We start from the raw sequence: 17,756 nt of genomic DNA on the forward strand, positions 1-17,756 counted from the left end.
CTTCGGCCTCACACGCGTGGGGTCCATTGTTCGAGTCACATAAGAGTCCAGGTTAATGAAATAGAGCCCCTCTTTCATCTCTACTTCTATATCTACTAGCAATTTGCTTTCGCCTCCCTTTTTCCCCACTATCTTTCTCCCCTCTGCTGGGTACTCCTTCCCTCGTAACTGTCCTCCCAAGCCTGGCGCCCGTCGCTGAAGGTAGCAACAGCTGATTACTAATAATATGAGCAGTGGGTGTGGACGGGCGGGGTTCCTGTGTGTGTGTGTGTGTGTGTGTGTGTGTGTGTGTGTGTACTCACCTATTTGTGTCTGCAGGATCGGACATTGGCTTTTGGATCCTGCCTTTCTTGTTTTACAGTTGTTTACAGCAATGACTTGTCCCATTTCCCTATCATACCTAGTTTTAAAATTATGAATAGAGTTTGCATCCACAACCTGCTCAAGTGTACTATATTTTCCCACTACTCTCACGCTAAAAGAAAACTTCTTAACATCTCTGACTCATCTGATGTCATCTCATGTGTACTCATCTAGATGTACTCGCCTAATTGTGCTTCCGGGGGTTGAGCTCTGGCTCTTTGGTCCCGCGTCTCAACTGCCAATTAACTGGTGTACAGATTTCTGAGCCTACTGGACTCAGGAATCCTCAGATCTAGGCCAATACACACTCACTGTCGATCGATGCTTCTGCCAAGTGCATACGATCATTCGATGTATTGATAAAATCTCCATATTTTAAAATAATTCGTCATATTTTGAGCTTGAAGTTTCAAGGTCCAAAATTACTTTTACATCGTAGTATAATACAGTTAGCCTCTCAATTAATTATTATTTCTTTTCTTTTCAGATGTTCATGTACTGAGAATGAGCCAACGTACCAAGATGAAATCCATTGCAAATTCCTGAAGGTAATCTTAAAAAAATAAATAAAAAATTCGAACGTTATCAACGAAGCTGTTTTAAAACTGCGTTTCTATAACAAAGATGAATTCGGCGCACATAGAGACAACAATTGTCTGTTTGGCATGTCTCTCCTTACTGTTCGCCGTCGTGTATGGAGAACAAAGGTTTGTTCAGGAGCCGGAGAACATGACGGCCAAGCATGGGGACAGCGTGACGTTGCCTTGCAAAGTAGCAGAGAGGAAAGGTACTGTACAGTGGACCAAAGATGGCTTCGGGCTAGGTACTGACGAGGATCTCCAGGGCTTTACCCGATACAGGATGGAGGTCGACGACAATCAGGGTGAGTTAATTTTAAACTATTTGCTATCATAACTCCTAATGTCAGTTAACAAAATTACCACATTAAACAATTTGTGAATCTGGATTAAACTTAATATTTCCAAATTAATGTACTTTGTTAAACTTAAAATTTAACATATACTAAGTGAATCGACAAAAAAAAAAAAAAATCAAATATAGTTATCTGGTTAGATTGCATAAAATATATATTTTTAATTAACTATATATTTTTCACGCTCGGGATGGTTATAATGGCTCCTAATTAAAGCTCTCTGAACTCACCTCAGGGTATTCCTTAGCTTCTGTACATTACGAACTGTGTGTGGGTGGGTCTGGACCAGTCGCTCTCATATTCTACCTGCCCTGTCAACAATCTTTATATATATACATCTTACCTGTGTAAAACTCGTGGTATTCTGCAGGTGTGTACAACCTTCACATCCAGCCCGTGTTGGTGGAGGACGACGCAGTCTACCAGTGCCAGGTAGGCGGCGCCGAAGGAGAGAAGCACCTTAAGTCCGCCAGTGCTAAACTCACTGTACACTTCCCTCCCGTGGATTCAGATGATCAGGTAGGTCATCAGGCCAGAGGTTAACGTCGGGGCCTCTGTTGACGAGGACGGTCGGTTAATGTTTTTAAGTTCCAAGGTTGCTGGGTTCATTGTTAAAAGGTGTTTTATGTTCACAGGACGTGAGCGAAGTGTAGTTCAAGAAATGTTCGAACTTAATCAGTTGTGAAGCGTGTGTAAAGTGTTTCAAGTTATAAACAGGATTTGGAAATGGACTAACAAGCATTTGACAATTGTTTATACAGCTTTCTTCATCAACAAAATAAAAAAGAAATTACATGTAGCCGCCAAACCTATTTTGTCTATGAATGGAAAACGCTCTGCACACGACTCACAACTGATGACGTTCGAACATTTCTCGAACAGTGCTTCGCTGACGACTGTTGTTCGAATCACAACTCTGTAAATGCTTCATCCACCTACTACAAATACGAATAACTTTCAACAGAACCTAAACACCCAATGTAACCTACTCCTACATATGCAAGATACGCTAATAAATAATAATATTAATTTATATTTGAGAAAATTCATATTTTGAATGAACAGCCGCTGAATGGAATAGAGAGTAGCTAAGGACGGGTTGTATTTATGAAGACTGAACCAAGGACGAGCCATTGTCCTTAACTCGGTCTCCCTTATAAGGACTTAATTTTTGAGCTCAGAACTCGCACTAAGTCATGGTTTCCATTCACCATGGTTTTCCATTCATCATCCATGGTTCAACAGCTCCAAATACGAAGCTCAGTCTGATTATGATCGAAGCTATGACTCGAGACGGGCTTCATTCACTTTCAGCTCGTATATATCCCAATGAACACATGTTTAGCAAACTATGTTGATTCAGCGTTTATCGAGCATGTTTTCCCACTTGGAAAATATATCTACCCACAGAACGTTCATCCCAAATAACTATGTTCATGGTACTTTTGACGACCTAAATTTACCCTTAAATACTTTATGCAAAATAATTACTTAAATTTATTAAACAAAAATATATATCGTAAACAGTGTAACCTACTGGCTTTACTTTTAATATTTTATTATGCAAATCCACTTTTTTTTAAGAATTAAGCAAGAATCTTAGTGTGATTGTAAGTGAGCATGATTGTGTGCTTGTAAGTGAACCTGAGTGTGCTTGTAAGTGAACCTGAGAGTGTGCTTGTAAGTGAACCTGTGCATGTGCTTGTAAGTGAACCTGAGAGTGTGTTTGTAAGTGAACCTGTGCATGTGCTTGTAAGTGAACCTGAGTGTGTGCTTGTAAGTGAACCTGAGTGTGCTTGTAAGTGAACCTGTGCATGTGCTTGTAAGTGAACCTGAGAGTGTGTTTGTAAGTGAACCTGTGCATGTGCTTGTAAGTGAACCTGAGTGTGTGCTTGTAAGTGAACCTGAGTGTGCTTGTAAGTGAACCTGTGCATGTGCTTGTAAGTGAACCTGTGCATGTGCTTGTAAGTGAACCTGAAAGTGTGCTTGTAAGTGAACCTGAGTGTGTGCTTGTAAGTGAACCTGAGAGTGTGCTTGTAAGTGAACATGAGTGTGTGCTTGTAAGTGAACCTGAGTGTGTGCTTGTAAGTGAACCTGAGTGTGTGCTTGTAAGTGAACATGAGTGTGTGCTTGTAAGTGAACCTGAGTGTGTGCTTGTAAGTGAACCTGAGTGTGTGCTTGTAAGTGAACCTGAGTGTGTGCTTGTAAGTGAACCTGAGTGTGCTTGTAAGTGAACCTGAGAGTGTGCTTGTAAGTAAACCTGTACATGTAGTTGTAAGTGATCTTAAGCCTGTGCTAAGACCATTACTTATAACTTGAGTGATGTCATACCATCACTCAAGTGAAGAATGCTTACTTACATTTGTGCATTTAGATCCGTTTTCTTCCGAAATGATTATATTGACAACTTGATAGCAAAGTGTAACCAATTTAAGTATGAATAACTGCATATGTGGGTGTTCATGGATTTCTACATAGTCTCGTATTTATGCATGAGTAATTTGATGCATTTTCATTATTAAAAATAATTAATAATTGTATTTATGAGTGAATGGCCCATTCAAGTGTGAACCTTAACAGTCATCGCAGGTACTGTACTCATTGTATATTGTAGCCATTCATGGAGTTCACAGGATTATGAGACATACTTACCCGAAATGCTGTGTGTATTAATGGCTTTAGGTATTTTATGTACTAGCTCTATCTATAAATCCAACATTATGGTTGTAACTCATCTTCTATGTATGTACTTTTACCTGAATAAACATTTTGAATTTTCAATTTTTTTGAATACTAAAATTAATTGTGTTTGCAGGTGTACCTGGACAAGCTGTCACCCATGGACACGACAGCTGGCTCACCTGTCCGCATCACCTGCGAGGCTGGACTCAGCACACCTGCCGCTACGGTACGGACTGAGAGGGGATTCAAGAGAAGGCAGAAGAGAATAAAATTAGGAAAAACCGAGAGCGGGAAAAATAGAAGTTATTTAATCATTGATTTGAAAGTCATATGTATTTATATATAAAATATAGAACACCTAGTACATATAAAATTAGTTTCCAAACACCAACATGAGTGCAACAAAATAAAATTAGGTCTCAAACTAGACAATCTAAATTAAATTACGAGACAAGAATTAGCTCACACTTCTCATTGAGTTTGTATATGTACTTAAGGTTACATATGTAAAGGGTTTGTCTATAGGTATATTTTAGGAATTAGAATTAGAATTTATAGTTCATGTTTTTATGTAGCTGCATTGCTTTATACTTTATAATATGATCATGGGACAACCAGAAAGTAGTTGTGGTCTGTGTTATGAATCAAGCACTAAAATCATCACCGCCATTATTAACCACATAATTACCATGATCATTATCAGCAACATCATCATCATCATCATCACCACCACTATTTGCAGTATCATTATCATTTCTTTACTCTTCAGCATCATCCCCACAATAGTGAACATCACCCTAATCTCTGTTCCTTGCTTCTGGATTGTGTCAAGAGCAGATCAAGTGGCTGCTGAATGGAGCAGAGACCATCCCGGGGAGCAAGGTGAACACGACCAAGCAGAAGCAACAGGATAGCATCCTAGTGGCCGTCAAGAGCCGTCTGGACTTGACACCCGAGATGAATCACCATGAGGCCAATATCACCTGTCAGGTCTCCCACACGGCTCTTGACACACCCATCGTCAGGAACATTGTCATGACTGTCAAATACCCACCAAAGGTCAAGATCTCTGTCGACTCGGCTAAGATTAAAATGAATGATGATGTGAGTGATGGTGATTGAAATAAACACCAAAAATCTTAAATTTCTTTTTCTTTACATTTTATAATATCAGAGAATTCTAGAGTTGATACTGAAAGCCTCATCCAACCGGCTCACTCCCCAGCCTTGCTCACTTTTTTCCAAATCAATTTTGCCTTATTTCATATTTAGAAAATTCCTCTTTGTCCCATGGAACATTTATTTCAACACCAAAATAAATTTTTGACTAAGTACTAATTATACCAAAATTAAAATTATAATGAATATGAACATCCCCAAACTGCAATTACTCTGTCTTCCATTACCTCTACAGGTGCTGTTCACATGCGAGGCAGAGGGCAACCCACCTGAGCTAAGGTACAGATGGGAGGTGAACAACATTGGTGTAGTGGGCGACCACACCACCCACTACCTCATCAAGAGAATTCAGCAGGACAAAAATGGGGCGCGCATTGCCTGCCTCGTCTCCAACTCTATAGGCACCACTAAGGCTGAGCACACCATTAGTGTTGAATGTGAGTGAAAGAGATTACTCTATAGAAATTGGGGGAGGATTGGGGGATATGGTGAAGGGAAGGGAACTGTCAGGAGAAAGCATTCAACCTATTCACTGATTCTTTCACTGGGAAAGGATCAGGATAAGGATTTGGGATGGTACAAGGGAAAGGAATGCTGTCCAACCACTTAGACAGATGGGAATTGAACACCGACCTGCATGAAGTGAGACCATTGCTCTACCGCCCAGCCCAAGTGGTTGTGCAAGAATTGGGGGAAGAGGTGAGTATGTTTGAGTGTGCTGTAATATTCATTAAGTGTTTGTGCACATAAGAGATGGGAAGATAGAAGGGTGTATATGGCAAGATGGGCAATCTTTTGAAGATGAGTGTTACACTTGTTGAAAGTAAAATAATATTGTGAACCATGACTGCAAATTAGATAGAGAGAAAAAATGAGAAAGAAAGAAAGAAACAAGAAACAGATGAGGAAGGGGCAGAAGAAGTGAAGGGGTAAGCAAAGGAAGGAACAAGAGGAACGAAGGAGAGAGAGAGAGAGAGAGAGAGAGAGAGAGAGAGAGAGAGAGAGAGAGAGAGAGAGAGAGAGAGAGAGAGAGAGAGAGAGAGAGAGAGAGAGAGAGAGAGACAGCAGTAGGAAAAGAAAACAAAGTTAGAGATAATCATTAAAAATACAATATAAAATGAACCCACCATTACAAAAACTAACTAACAAATATTATCATGCCTCACTGCCCATTCATCACCCAGTGGTCCAGCATCACCTCTCCTCTTTGCTTTCTCAGATGCTCCCACATTCCAGAAGGATCCAGTAGATGTGGATGAGGATGAGGGAAAATCTGTCACTCTTACTTGTAATGTTGATGGGAATCCTCCTCCCGAGATTGTCTGGCTATACGAGGCTGAGAAGAAGGTAAGAGACATGATGTAACGAGTGTTGGAGTTTGACTGTTTATCTTGTAACGTAAAGCGAATACAGAATTTGCAGTTAATTTTAAGACTTGCCTGAAATGCTGTGTGTTAAACTGCCCGAAACGCTATGCGTGTTAGTGGCTTTGCAAGAATGTAATTATACCAAGATTATGTAATCTCACAAACTAATTGTACCTTCTTTTAAATAAATACATAAACAAATAAATACATAAATAAATACATACATAAATGAATACATAAATAAATATATACATAAATAAATATATACATAAATAAATAAATACATAAATAAATCTATTAGTGGTTTGTAAAGAATTTTTCAGTTAATCAACAAAACTTATAATAATATAATCCATTATACCTTCTTATATATAATATTATATATATATTATATATAATATACTGTATATACTATATATATAATATTATATGTAATATTATATATATATAATATATATAGAATACTATATATATTTCACCGGAGCCACCCCCACCCCCACAACCACTGCAACATCCTTATAACTACTGAAATCACTACTACAACAGAATATGTCATAAGCACCAAACCTGCAGCAATCAGTACAATCACCACTCCCATAACTACTTATAGCCACTACAGATTCAACAACTAATTACCCAATGCTCATTACATTCACTCTGCTCATTATATCCACCTGTGCTCACTACCTGTACAGTACTTATTACACTCCTCTAAGTTATTAAAATGTCTGTACTTGTTTTGCAAACACATCTGTATACCAAGATATACTAACCTGGAGATATATTTCTTGATCATTCTCCCATAATTGGAACATATATAGTTTTAAATAAAATTGTATATTTACTTTAATTTTACAACAAAATATCCATACAGTAACTATGCTTCTCCCATATATCAGGTCATTAAACTTGGAGCCAAGCTGACACTAACCGTGAGTCCAGAAACAGTGGGCACTTATCACTGTCGAGCGGCTGTCACTGGCTTTCCAGAGGTAAGTCCTAACTCTTTATGTGGTCTATGATGTCTTATATTAAACAGTGATGAGATCAATCAGTCATTTCATCCTTTAGGCGATACAGTACTCGAGTTCTCACGTGACTCATCGAGTAACTTTTATCTTATTTGATTCTGCAACCTTGGACAGGCAGACAGACAAACAGACAGACACATTCTCTCTTATAGATATAGACAGATTAGGTGATCTATGTCCCATTATGCAATCTTTCAAGTAAACAACAAATTAATTTTCTCCCGCATTCTCCTTTCCTCTTCATTGCTTGTGTGGGAGGTGCACGCAGTTAACGCAACTGCTGTGGGTTTGCAGCCTGGGGAAGGTCTGTAGTTTGACTTGGAACTGTAGTTTATTCCAATAAACAACTCAATACAAGCATAAATGAACAAATCCACAGGAGCCTTGATGAGAGCTCGAACCTATGTGCCGAGTGTTTCAAGACGCGTTCTGGTCGACTGCACCACAACAACCCTCATCAAGGCTCCTGTGAATTTGTTCGTTGATACTATATCACATTAATGTAATTTCTCTGTGTATACAAGCATAAAATATATGTATATATATATAAACATTGTCAGGGACAGGAAGCCTGTGTAATGAGAAATACACTAATTATTATACAGTACATAATATGTTCTTTCAATAACCTGTATATTTCTCTGCATATTGCAGGAGTCAAGGTCTATGAGAGTGTTCATGCGAGGTGCCCCTCAAGTGACACCCACTGAGGAGCAGTTTGGTCTGGAGGGTGACACTGTGCAGGTTGAGTGTGACATTCAGTCCATCCCAAGGCCCAGCGAGGTAGTCTGGTTTAAAAGCAGGCACAAGATTGATCCTAGTAAGTGCTTGGAGATTGGGTGGGAAGGAATATGATGGTATTCACAGAGAGAGAGGGGGAGAGAGAGAGAGAGAGAGAAAGACAGAGTTTTTTTTTAACTTTAAGGTTAGAAATATTAAAGCACTGCAGTACCATTGATCAGAATATTTATATTTTCATACAGTATTGCATTACCACTTGCTATGCTTTACTGTTATTTAAATAACCTAAATTACAAAATGCTCAATCCTTCCCAAGTCTGGTCTGTAGTACAGTGGTCTTTGTCCTCAAATCACATTCAAGAATCCCAGGTTTGATTCCCGGGTGGGACAAAGAAGGTTGGGCACATTTCTTTTTACCTGATGCCTCTACTCACCTAGAAGTAAAAAGGTACCCAAGTTACATCCTGGGGAAGATCAGTAGGTGGACCTTAATAAGCCTAAGCATAGGCTTCCTGTTCCCAACAAAGGGAATTATAATTACCTCTATATTCTCTTTTTATTAGTAGCTACGAATAATAAATTTGAATAATAGATTACGAATAATATATTCTTTATAGGCAAAATGTCAACTTCAATAAAGGCCAATCTGAAACCCGCTAAAGTACTGTGTGTAGTGCCTCACTTTGCATTTACTTCCTTCTAGGCTATCTAAAAATCCAACATTATGTTTGTAATTCATTTTGAATGTATGTACTTTTACCTGAATAAACATTACAGTATTATTATTATTATTATTAATATTATTATATTATTATACTTCTGTATTGTACATGACATTATTGACTTATCTCTCAATATTTCACCTAAGATATCTGTGGCTGGGTTCTACAATAACAAAATACCCCAGATCCATAATTACTCAACATAAATGATCATACAGCCAATAGAGAGTTCACACCCACACAGAATGCAGGAACCTATTTAAATTCTTTAAAATATGTGATATGAAAGAATTACACACGTTCTCAAGTGCACTCTATATTTTCAAAACCCTAAACTACAGTACAAATCCTTACCTTAAATTCTTCTTTGATGGCTGCAACAAAATCTACAGACACCAAATAAACTATTTGATATTTTAAGAGTATAACTAATCCAAAACAGAAATTCCATACAAATTAAAAGTTCTAAATTGTGGAATAAAGTGTTTTACATCTTTTAACCAATTAAACAATGATGCAAAGAAGTACCAAATAGACATTATATAGTATTTATATATCTACTATACCCTGTAGCATAATTCCTGCATAGTTCTTCTGCCTAATAAAGCCATTTTTTTTGCTGTTATTGTAATATTGTACTACTGTACTACTGTACTATTATAATTTTACTATAAAGCTATAGAATCTAAAATATAGCTGCATCTGTTTTCATTAAATATCACTTTATGAAACTGTATATCATTTGCGAAATTTCTAATAAACATATACTGTATGTTTATACACAGTATGTGTTAACTTGCATCTCATATTATCAAGTATTATACCTGAATTTATTATCAAAACACACGTTAATCTTAAGGTATGCCTAAAATGCTGAGTGTGGTTAGTAGCTTTATACAAAATACAAATACCTGTTTATGTAATTACCATAATCAGAGACCCCCTGTAATTTTTTTATAAATAAAATATAAAATTATTATTAACTATTATTATTACAGTATTACTATATTATATGCACTTTTTCTTAATTCTTTCTTGTCTGTACTTCAACAAACAATGCTTCAACTCTTCCCACAGATGAGTCGAGGTATAATATTCTGCAGGAGACAACACCAGGTGGTGTGAAAAACACCCTGGTAATCCACGATGCCCAGCCGGAGGACTTCGGCTTCTACAATTGCACCGCTAAGAATGGCTACGGATCGCACACTTCCGAAATACACCTCAAAAGACAACGTAAGCTTTAAATAGACAACAGCTTTTTCACACACAGGGTTATATTCAAATAGAACCATCTACTCGTCGAAGCAGCAAATGCCAAAACTCTAATAAATTTTAAAATCCAACTGGAAATGATCAAGGCAAATGGGGGGGGGGGACCTTTAACAAGCTGCCGGCTTCCTGTCCTTGTTGAAACCACTAGCGTTAGTGGCCCTCGGGTATATACAGGTAAATTCTGGTAAGTTACTCATTGCAGCACAGTTATTGTTTCAGTTTCTTCAAATGTGCTTGATGAAAACCCAGACAAATTTTTCAGTGCCCTGAATTCAAATGAAGGAAGTCTATTTTATCGGGTATTCTCAGTAGTGATACCTTATTGTTATCATATGACAAATTTTTTATAATAACTTGAAAACATCCTTTGTATATTGCCTAGGAACATTCAACACTTTTTTTTTTTTTTTTTTTTTGAGATATATACAAGAGTTGTTACATTCTTGTACAGCCACTAGTACGCGTAGCGTTTCGGGCAAGTCCTTAATCCTATGGTCCCTGGAATACGATCCCCTGCCGCGAAGAATCGTTTTTTCATCCAAGTACACATTTTACTGTTGCGTTAAACAGAGGCTACAGTTAAGGAATAGCGCCCAGTAAATCCTCCCCGGCCAGGATATGAACCCATGACATAGCGCTCGCGGAACGCCAGGCGAGTGTCTTACCACTACACCACGGAGACTGCTCATACTTATGTATGAGAGTACTGTACACTTGTATATATAATATTTATTTATTATATATATGTATAGCACTGTATATTTATTTTTCTATTTATCTATGCATATGCACTAAACCTCTCAAATACACCCCACAGTGTGCCAATTGGACAAGGAAATGGCCATTAAAATAGCCTTCAGAGGTCAGTCTAGCAGAGGCAGCAATTTGCCGGCATTCTGCTTAGCACCGCTATCTGTTTCTGCTATCCTTCCTTGTTAGAGCAGTGAAAATGTACCTCAGACCAGAGTTCATTAATCAGTAGTTTGTGCATATTTCTTTGAAACAGTGAGTGTGACTAGAAAAAGCAAGGGTCATGTCACAGCATTACTTATTAATATGTATGGTAGAAAATAATTATGGAAATTGCAGCCTCTTATGGTAAAGTAATCAGGACAGTCTTGAAAGCCAGTGCCCTCTGCATTAATATTTACTAAGGAGTTTTTTGTATCTGTACATTTAGTAGCTATATGAATATGACATTAAAGTAAACACTAAGGTTGGTTATCTATGAACTACACACATTAGTCCACAGTGCATTGTAATACAGTAAGTAGGAATAGCTTCAGAACAGATCTTGCCAAATATATTTTTACATTTGGTAGATGTGCAGTACCTCTATCACTTTACTATTTCAGCCTTGAACAGACTCTCATCTGTGAAGGCATTATTGCCTTGATCCCGAGTTGTAAACTATCGAGCCCATGTATCCTCCTACCAAGAGGAGTACTAACATCATAACAGAGCTAACCACTCCTATTTTCCCCATAGTCGGCTAACTTATCTGCATATTCTCCATAGAATAATAACCACTTTAGTATTCCAATATAAAACTAGACATCCCCATGTTTCTTATAGCGAGGTATTCACATCCGGTAAAGAGAGCTATCCACCTACCCACTCACTCTCAGTATAAAGATGTAACCAGTGCACATCCAAGTGTTAACAGCTTCATGTCTTCCTACAGAGAGTCTGCCTCTTGTGACGACTTTGGTAGCCATCATTGGCGGCATCGTCTTCCTCATTGTAGTTGTGGTTGTCATTGCCCTTTTCAAGAAGAAGGGCAAGAGCTACAAAGGTAGGTGCATGTGGTGCTTCAATGGAGAATAACTTAGAGCTTACTGTTATTTAGTTAGGATTATTTAAGGATATTTTGACAAAAACTTTGCCCTATCCTATTTTTTACAGGAATCTCACATGACCACTTGCAGGTTTTATTAGATGCATTCTTAATATTTATTAAGATTATTGCTTGGTTTGAAAATTGAGTGAACTACCTGTAAAATATTGATATAGGATCATGCACAAAAATTGCTTTTTACTTTATATATATTCTCAAACTAGCAAATACAATAAGCAAACACCTGTAGTGCTGCAAAAGTAAATGTATAAAGAATTTTTATAAGGAAGCCTAGAGATAACAAGGATTTGTTTTTGAAATTAGGCAGGAACAAACTTCCCGAGGACTGGCTGTTGTATTATCTTTGGTTTTACATGTGTACTCATGTTCTCAGCAATTTATTACGAATTATGTTGATGAAATCCTTGTAAACTACAAACTGCAAACCTGGCAGACACTTGGAACTACTGCATTACACACAGAAATCACAATTGCGTGATGCATCAAATGAACAAAACCATGTCTCCTTTTGACCATGTCATAGCTCAGTCTATTAAGGCAGTGTCTGGGATGCTCTCGGACGCAGGTTCGAATCCTCGTCACGGCCCTTGTAGATTTGTTCATTGGAACTACTACAATTATTGTATTATTAATTATACCACCACTGCACCACACTCACTATCATTCTCCATGTATACCACTGCTCCATCATTCTGCTTAGCCTTATCCATGTATTCAACCACTTCATCAATCTGTCTACCTTTTCTCCATGTATACTACTACCCTATCATTCTGCATACCCTTCAGTACTCGTATTACAACTCTGCTCATGGCTTTTACAGACCCCGGCCTGGAGAAACACAGCATGCGTTCCAGCGACAGGTCATCAACTCACGACTCTGTGCTCAAGGTTGAAACCCGAACAGCAACAGGGAGTGACCTCTCTCCTTCTGAAGATGATGACTACAGCTCCCATGATGACTGGGATGCCTCCGATACAGCCATTCCCAATAGCAGGCAACTTCAAGACCATTTAAGATACTCGGCTGGGGACTTCAATGATCCAATGTTTCCATTAAAGGTTGGTTGTTGTGAGGAGAAACAGAGGGAATGGGAGAGGGAGAAGCTGTAGAAATTGGAATGAAAGAGCAAGTAGTACTGGGAGTGGGAGAGAGAGTAGGAATGGGAGAGGGAGAAGGAATGGGAGACTTAGTATTGATATATTTTTACTGTATTTTGAATTAAAACTAACAGTTTGTCTTCACTTGCAGATTAAATTTGATCAACTAATTATCAGCTATATAATTGTTTGAGATTGTAGGAGTACTGGTACAGAATTCAGAATGCAAAATAGGGAAGTTAAATGCAGGATTCTGTACTTACTAAAGTTATTAATTCTACATAGATAAAAAATTTTCTTTTTCTTTACAAAGCAGGAGAGCCCAAACAACAACAGTGGTGGATATGTACAGTATGTGGATTACTCACGGGACTACAACCCTCCACCTCCTCCACCCATTAACTACAACCGCAACTCTATCTATTCCACTGGGCCCCCGCTGAACAATGTGGACCCCCGATACTCTGCCGTCTATGGCAATCCCTATCTGAGAGCCCCACCCAGTGCCAGAGGTCCCCAGAATATGTATGGGAGTGCCGGAGGCATCGAGTACAGCACCTTACAACCTGGGGGAGGCACTGCCCATGTTGGTGACCCGGGGATTGCTCCTCAGAACATTTATGCTGGAGGAGCACCACAAAATCTTAACAACAACAACAACCTTAACAACATGACAGCCAACAACAGTAGTGCCACGTATGGGCATGTTGGCCAGGGCCGCAATAACCTGAGGTCTAGTACCAACATGAACAACCAGTACATTATGGTGCCACAAGCTGACTCAAGACATGTCCATGGCACACATATCTGAGACATCAATTTAAATTCTTTAATTTGGGAGAGTTTTATATTTTTCTCCAGATAGAATTCAGGCAGTACTGAAAAGACAGGCACAGAGAACCTTAAATTCTGAGTCTGTGGTAACTGCTATGATTTATCTCCGAAGAGCAGTTTTCAAAAAGCACTTCAATGGATTGCCATATTCAGTAACTCGATGGTGGAATCTATAGTGTGATCCATTAAGCTGTTTTAGAAGGACCTTAGAGAAAGTAAATTATATAAATATAGTACTTACTTGCCCTTCAATGTGTAAACAGAATTGCTCAAATAAAACTGGCTAGCCACTGAGCTATCAAGCATTGTTCTTGAGTTAGATAATTCGAGGCAAAAGCTGCTGGTGCCTCACTCACCAAAGTCTGTGTGAACCAAAGATATTATGCGTGTGTGTGTGTGTGTATATGTGAGTGTGTATGTGTAGGTGTGTAGCAGTCCACTTTACTGTTACAGAGCTGGTGTTTAATATGCCATACAATAAGAATTGAGTGGGATTCTTTATGTTCTTCAGAATCATGACACAGGAAGACCTCCCTGGCACTTATGGTTCCTAGTAATACTGTACTCGTAATAACTTGTTTAGATGCCACTTACAAAAAATTACTGGAAGTGACACTGTTACCTAAAGAATATTACTGCTAAGGGGCATTAGTCAAATCTCTCAATTCAATCAAATATTTTATATGTGTACTGAATTCTCTTTGGTTATGTTTGACAGTTACAAGCTTTTTGAGATTTGAGTTTTCAAGCTGTTTAACAGCAAAACACATTATGCACTGGGACAGTCATTCCTGAAAAAATGAGCATATATATATACTTGCCAATTATATTTTTAGGCTTTTTGATGCTAATTAAGGATTTTTACATTATGTCTGAATGGTCACTCATGCTGGCATGTGGATTTTTGCCTTCTTATTTCATTAACAAAATCACCCAGTTTCTGTTATATGATTTTGTGAATTTATAAAATTTATTAATATTAGACGAAGCAAACTGAAGATTTTCTACTAAAATGAATGAAAAACAGACATTGAAAAGTAAAGCAAATGTCTTATATATACTAAGAATATTGTTAATAACAAAATATGGCAATTTTGGAACGGCAGATATTACAAAACATTCTACGTTGGTTCAGAGAATAAAATCTCTTGCAGTAAAATAAAACTTTTGTATATATAGTATTTCATAAAATATTTATGAGTGATTCCACCATTAATAGTGAGTCTGGATACACACAAATGGCTCCAGGTTGTATATAATTAAAAAATAATAATTTTTCCAATGTAATTAACTTCTTCCCATTCTCATATCCATTTCCAAGGCTTATACATTATTTAAGATAGTGTACAGTGATGATAATTCCTTTGACGATTACATTACTGATAATATATTGTGATGATAAATACATTATTGATATTTATAATAGGGCTTTTGTATATTTTTTCTTTATATATATATATATATATATGTGTCTGTATTTTTGTCTTTCCTGCACTGTGGTCTCGCGTCTGTACATTGTGGATTAAGGAAACATAATGAATGATATTTTGCTCTGGAATGCATGCAAGCCGATACTCATAAGTTATAAAATGTATCATGGACTAGTCATTATGAAATACTGTATAAATGTTATTTTAAAATCTACAATTTATATTGTATTTTCTAAGTGAACAATAATTCAAAAAATTAATATTTCAAATAATGAATATAAAATTAATATTTTCAATAAAATGAAAAAATGAATATGGGCATTCTGGCGAGACTGACGATAATTTTGTTTGTACCATTTTTTATTGAACCATTGTAAACAATAAAAAAGTTTTTCTCATGATCTTTAGTAAAGTTGTAAATAAACAATTGTAAAGAAGATTTTTCCTCTTGCTTCACTAATGTTCCAGTGAGGCCAGTATATATAGTCTTGTTACATGTTTTATGTGTCTCATTACATTTTGTAAATAAAGTGTAAAAGTTACAACTGGTTTAATACATGTACCTTGATTGGTGTTATTTCTTGCCTCTGCACATTTATATGTATTGAATAGTTTATTGTATGGACTACTGGAGGACCAGAGACAGAATCTGGCTCCTCACCTCCCTCACAAAGGCAGAGAGAGCATGGGATTTTTATGATCACCCTCACTGAGAAAACATTCAGAAAGTCAGTGAAGCAATACAGACAACTGCAAAGTTCAGAAAAAATTAAGTACTGAACTAGCCGAAGTGTGCAAAAGGATTCACTTAGATACTAGGTTGAGTCCTCAACAGGTGCCAGCACCACCGAAAACTCCTGGCCGATAATGCCATCGTGGTCTAAGTATGGAGCTGAAAGACCAAGAACTGACGCACCTGGTAGGGGAAGGAATCAGAATAAAATTAAAAAAATAAAAAAAGATTTGAAAATTTATCTATTCTAGACAACAGAATAGAAGTTAAACACAGGACTTACACACTCAGGCATTTGCACAGCAACACATATTGCTGTACCAGCATTCCTGTCTTCTTCAGTGGCATCTAAGAACCTGGTGAAGGAAATCTGACCAGATTACCTAGGTCAACAGGCAGGGGTACACAATCCCATGTTTATACACTGCACTACCAAATGGGGGTGGTGCAGTGTATAAAACCACCTTCTACAGGTCACAAGCAATCCAGCTGGGATGGCCCCATTGTAGACCAAGCAGCTGCAACAAGCCTAGGAGCTTCAACAACTTTACGTGACACTGTTCGACTTAAGAGCTGTAGCAGCTCCCCATGCAAGTGAATTCTTATTAGCAACCCCCAATGTTAACAACTAGCCTGCGTCTCACACTGCAGGCTCTCCGAATAGCCATGGTGAGGTGTACAACTAGGCAGGTACACTACTGCAAGGCCTGATTTGCCTAACTGGCCGAGTTTTTCCGCAATTATATATTTTTCTAAAAAAAAATGTAAGGGTATGATAAAACTTTCCATTATATTTATAATATATAGGATTTTATAATTTTTATTTGAGTTAAAACGAAAATAGAAATATGACCAAACATAACCAAAGTCAATAATTCATGTTCTTAATGTAATATAATATTGATTCAAATAAACCAATTTGAATTTTCCTAAATAACGAAAAGCACTGCCTATTAGACAAATCAGGCCTTGCATACTAGGTCAAGTAGTGCATTCTGGCCATTAGGTACGATAATACATAGTATTTAAATTATTATTTGGAATAATCACAATGAAAAATAACAGATTGCGGAAAGCATTTTTGGTTCAAGTTCAAGCCATCGGAGTAGAACAGAGTACGTAATATAATAATACTTATATTGAATTTTGTAACTAGCTCATCAAGATTGTAACTTGCTTAGCTAAATGAATTGTGGGGTTCAGTCCCTGAGCCCATTATGTGCCTCTGTAACCCTTTCCACTACCGCCCACAAGATGGGTATGGGGTGCATAATAAATGAACTAAACTAACTAAACGATTAGCTACAATGGGTTAGTGACATTACATAAGATTGATATTTTATACATTCTTGCAAAACCAATAACACTCATCGCATTTCAGGCAGGTCCTTAATCTAACACATAAAAGTATTTGTGTACGTCTGGTACCATATTACTTGTGTAAAGGAGGAAATGTAGATGTTTATCTCTCAGAATGATTGGTAATATGTTTATTGTTTGTGATGTGT

General features: G+C 37.4%; 2 protein-coding genes across 4 annotated transcripts in view; one reads left to right on the forward strand and one right to left on the reverse strand.

Annotated features, from left to right (window-relative positions):
- Nucleotides 1-1,778, reverse strand: part of LOC138353992 (zinc finger protein 501-like) — a 112,852-nt gene extending 111,074 nt beyond the window's left edge. Inside the window, exon 1 of the mRNA XM_069307686.1 lies at nucleotides 1,641-1,778. The gene's annotated coding sequence lies outside the window, so the exon portion shown is untranslated. The remainder of the gene's footprint in view (nucleotides 1-1,640) is intronic.
- The window catches only part of LOC123766710 (irregular chiasm C-roughest protein), a 75,018-nt gene extending 58,943 nt beyond the window's left edge, over nucleotides 1-16,075 (forward strand). For 2 of the 3 annotated variants that reach the window (XM_069307682.1, XM_069307681.1), the window contains exons 2-13: nucleotides 851-1,246; nucleotides 1,668-1,816; nucleotides 4,113-4,205; nucleotides 4,817-5,083; nucleotides 5,394-5,595; nucleotides 6,378-6,505; nucleotides 7,425-7,517; nucleotides 8,211-8,376; nucleotides 10,097-10,255; nucleotides 11,979-12,089; nucleotides 12,974-13,212; nucleotides 13,565-16,075. In XM_069307682.1, coding sequence (XP_069163783.1) covers nucleotides 988-1,246; nucleotides 1,668-1,816; nucleotides 4,113-4,205; nucleotides 4,817-5,083; nucleotides 5,394-5,595; nucleotides 6,378-6,505; nucleotides 7,425-7,517; nucleotides 8,211-8,376; nucleotides 10,097-10,255; nucleotides 11,979-12,089; nucleotides 12,974-13,212; nucleotides 13,565-14,062 — 2,364 coding nt within the window. In that variant the 5' untranslated portion in view covers nucleotides 851-987 and the 3' untranslated portion in view covers nucleotides 14,063-16,075. The remainder of the gene's footprint in view (nucleotides 1-850; nucleotides 1,247-1,667; nucleotides 1,817-4,112; nucleotides 4,206-4,816; nucleotides 5,084-5,393; nucleotides 5,596-6,377; nucleotides 6,506-7,424; nucleotides 7,518-8,210; nucleotides 8,377-10,096; nucleotides 10,256-11,978; nucleotides 12,090-12,973; nucleotides 13,213-13,564) is intronic. The other variant, XM_069307683.1, reaches the window with a different exon arrangement.
- Nucleotides 16,076-17,756: the final 1,681 nt, after the last annotated feature.

This window comes from Procambarus clarkii, chromosome 60 (genome assembly GCF_040958095.1).
Source record: "Procambarus clarkii isolate CNS0578487 chromosome 60, FALCON_Pclarkii_2.0, whole genome shotgun sequence".
NCBI lineage: Eukaryota > Metazoa > Arthropoda > Malacostraca > Decapoda > Cambaridae > Procambarus > Procambarus clarkii.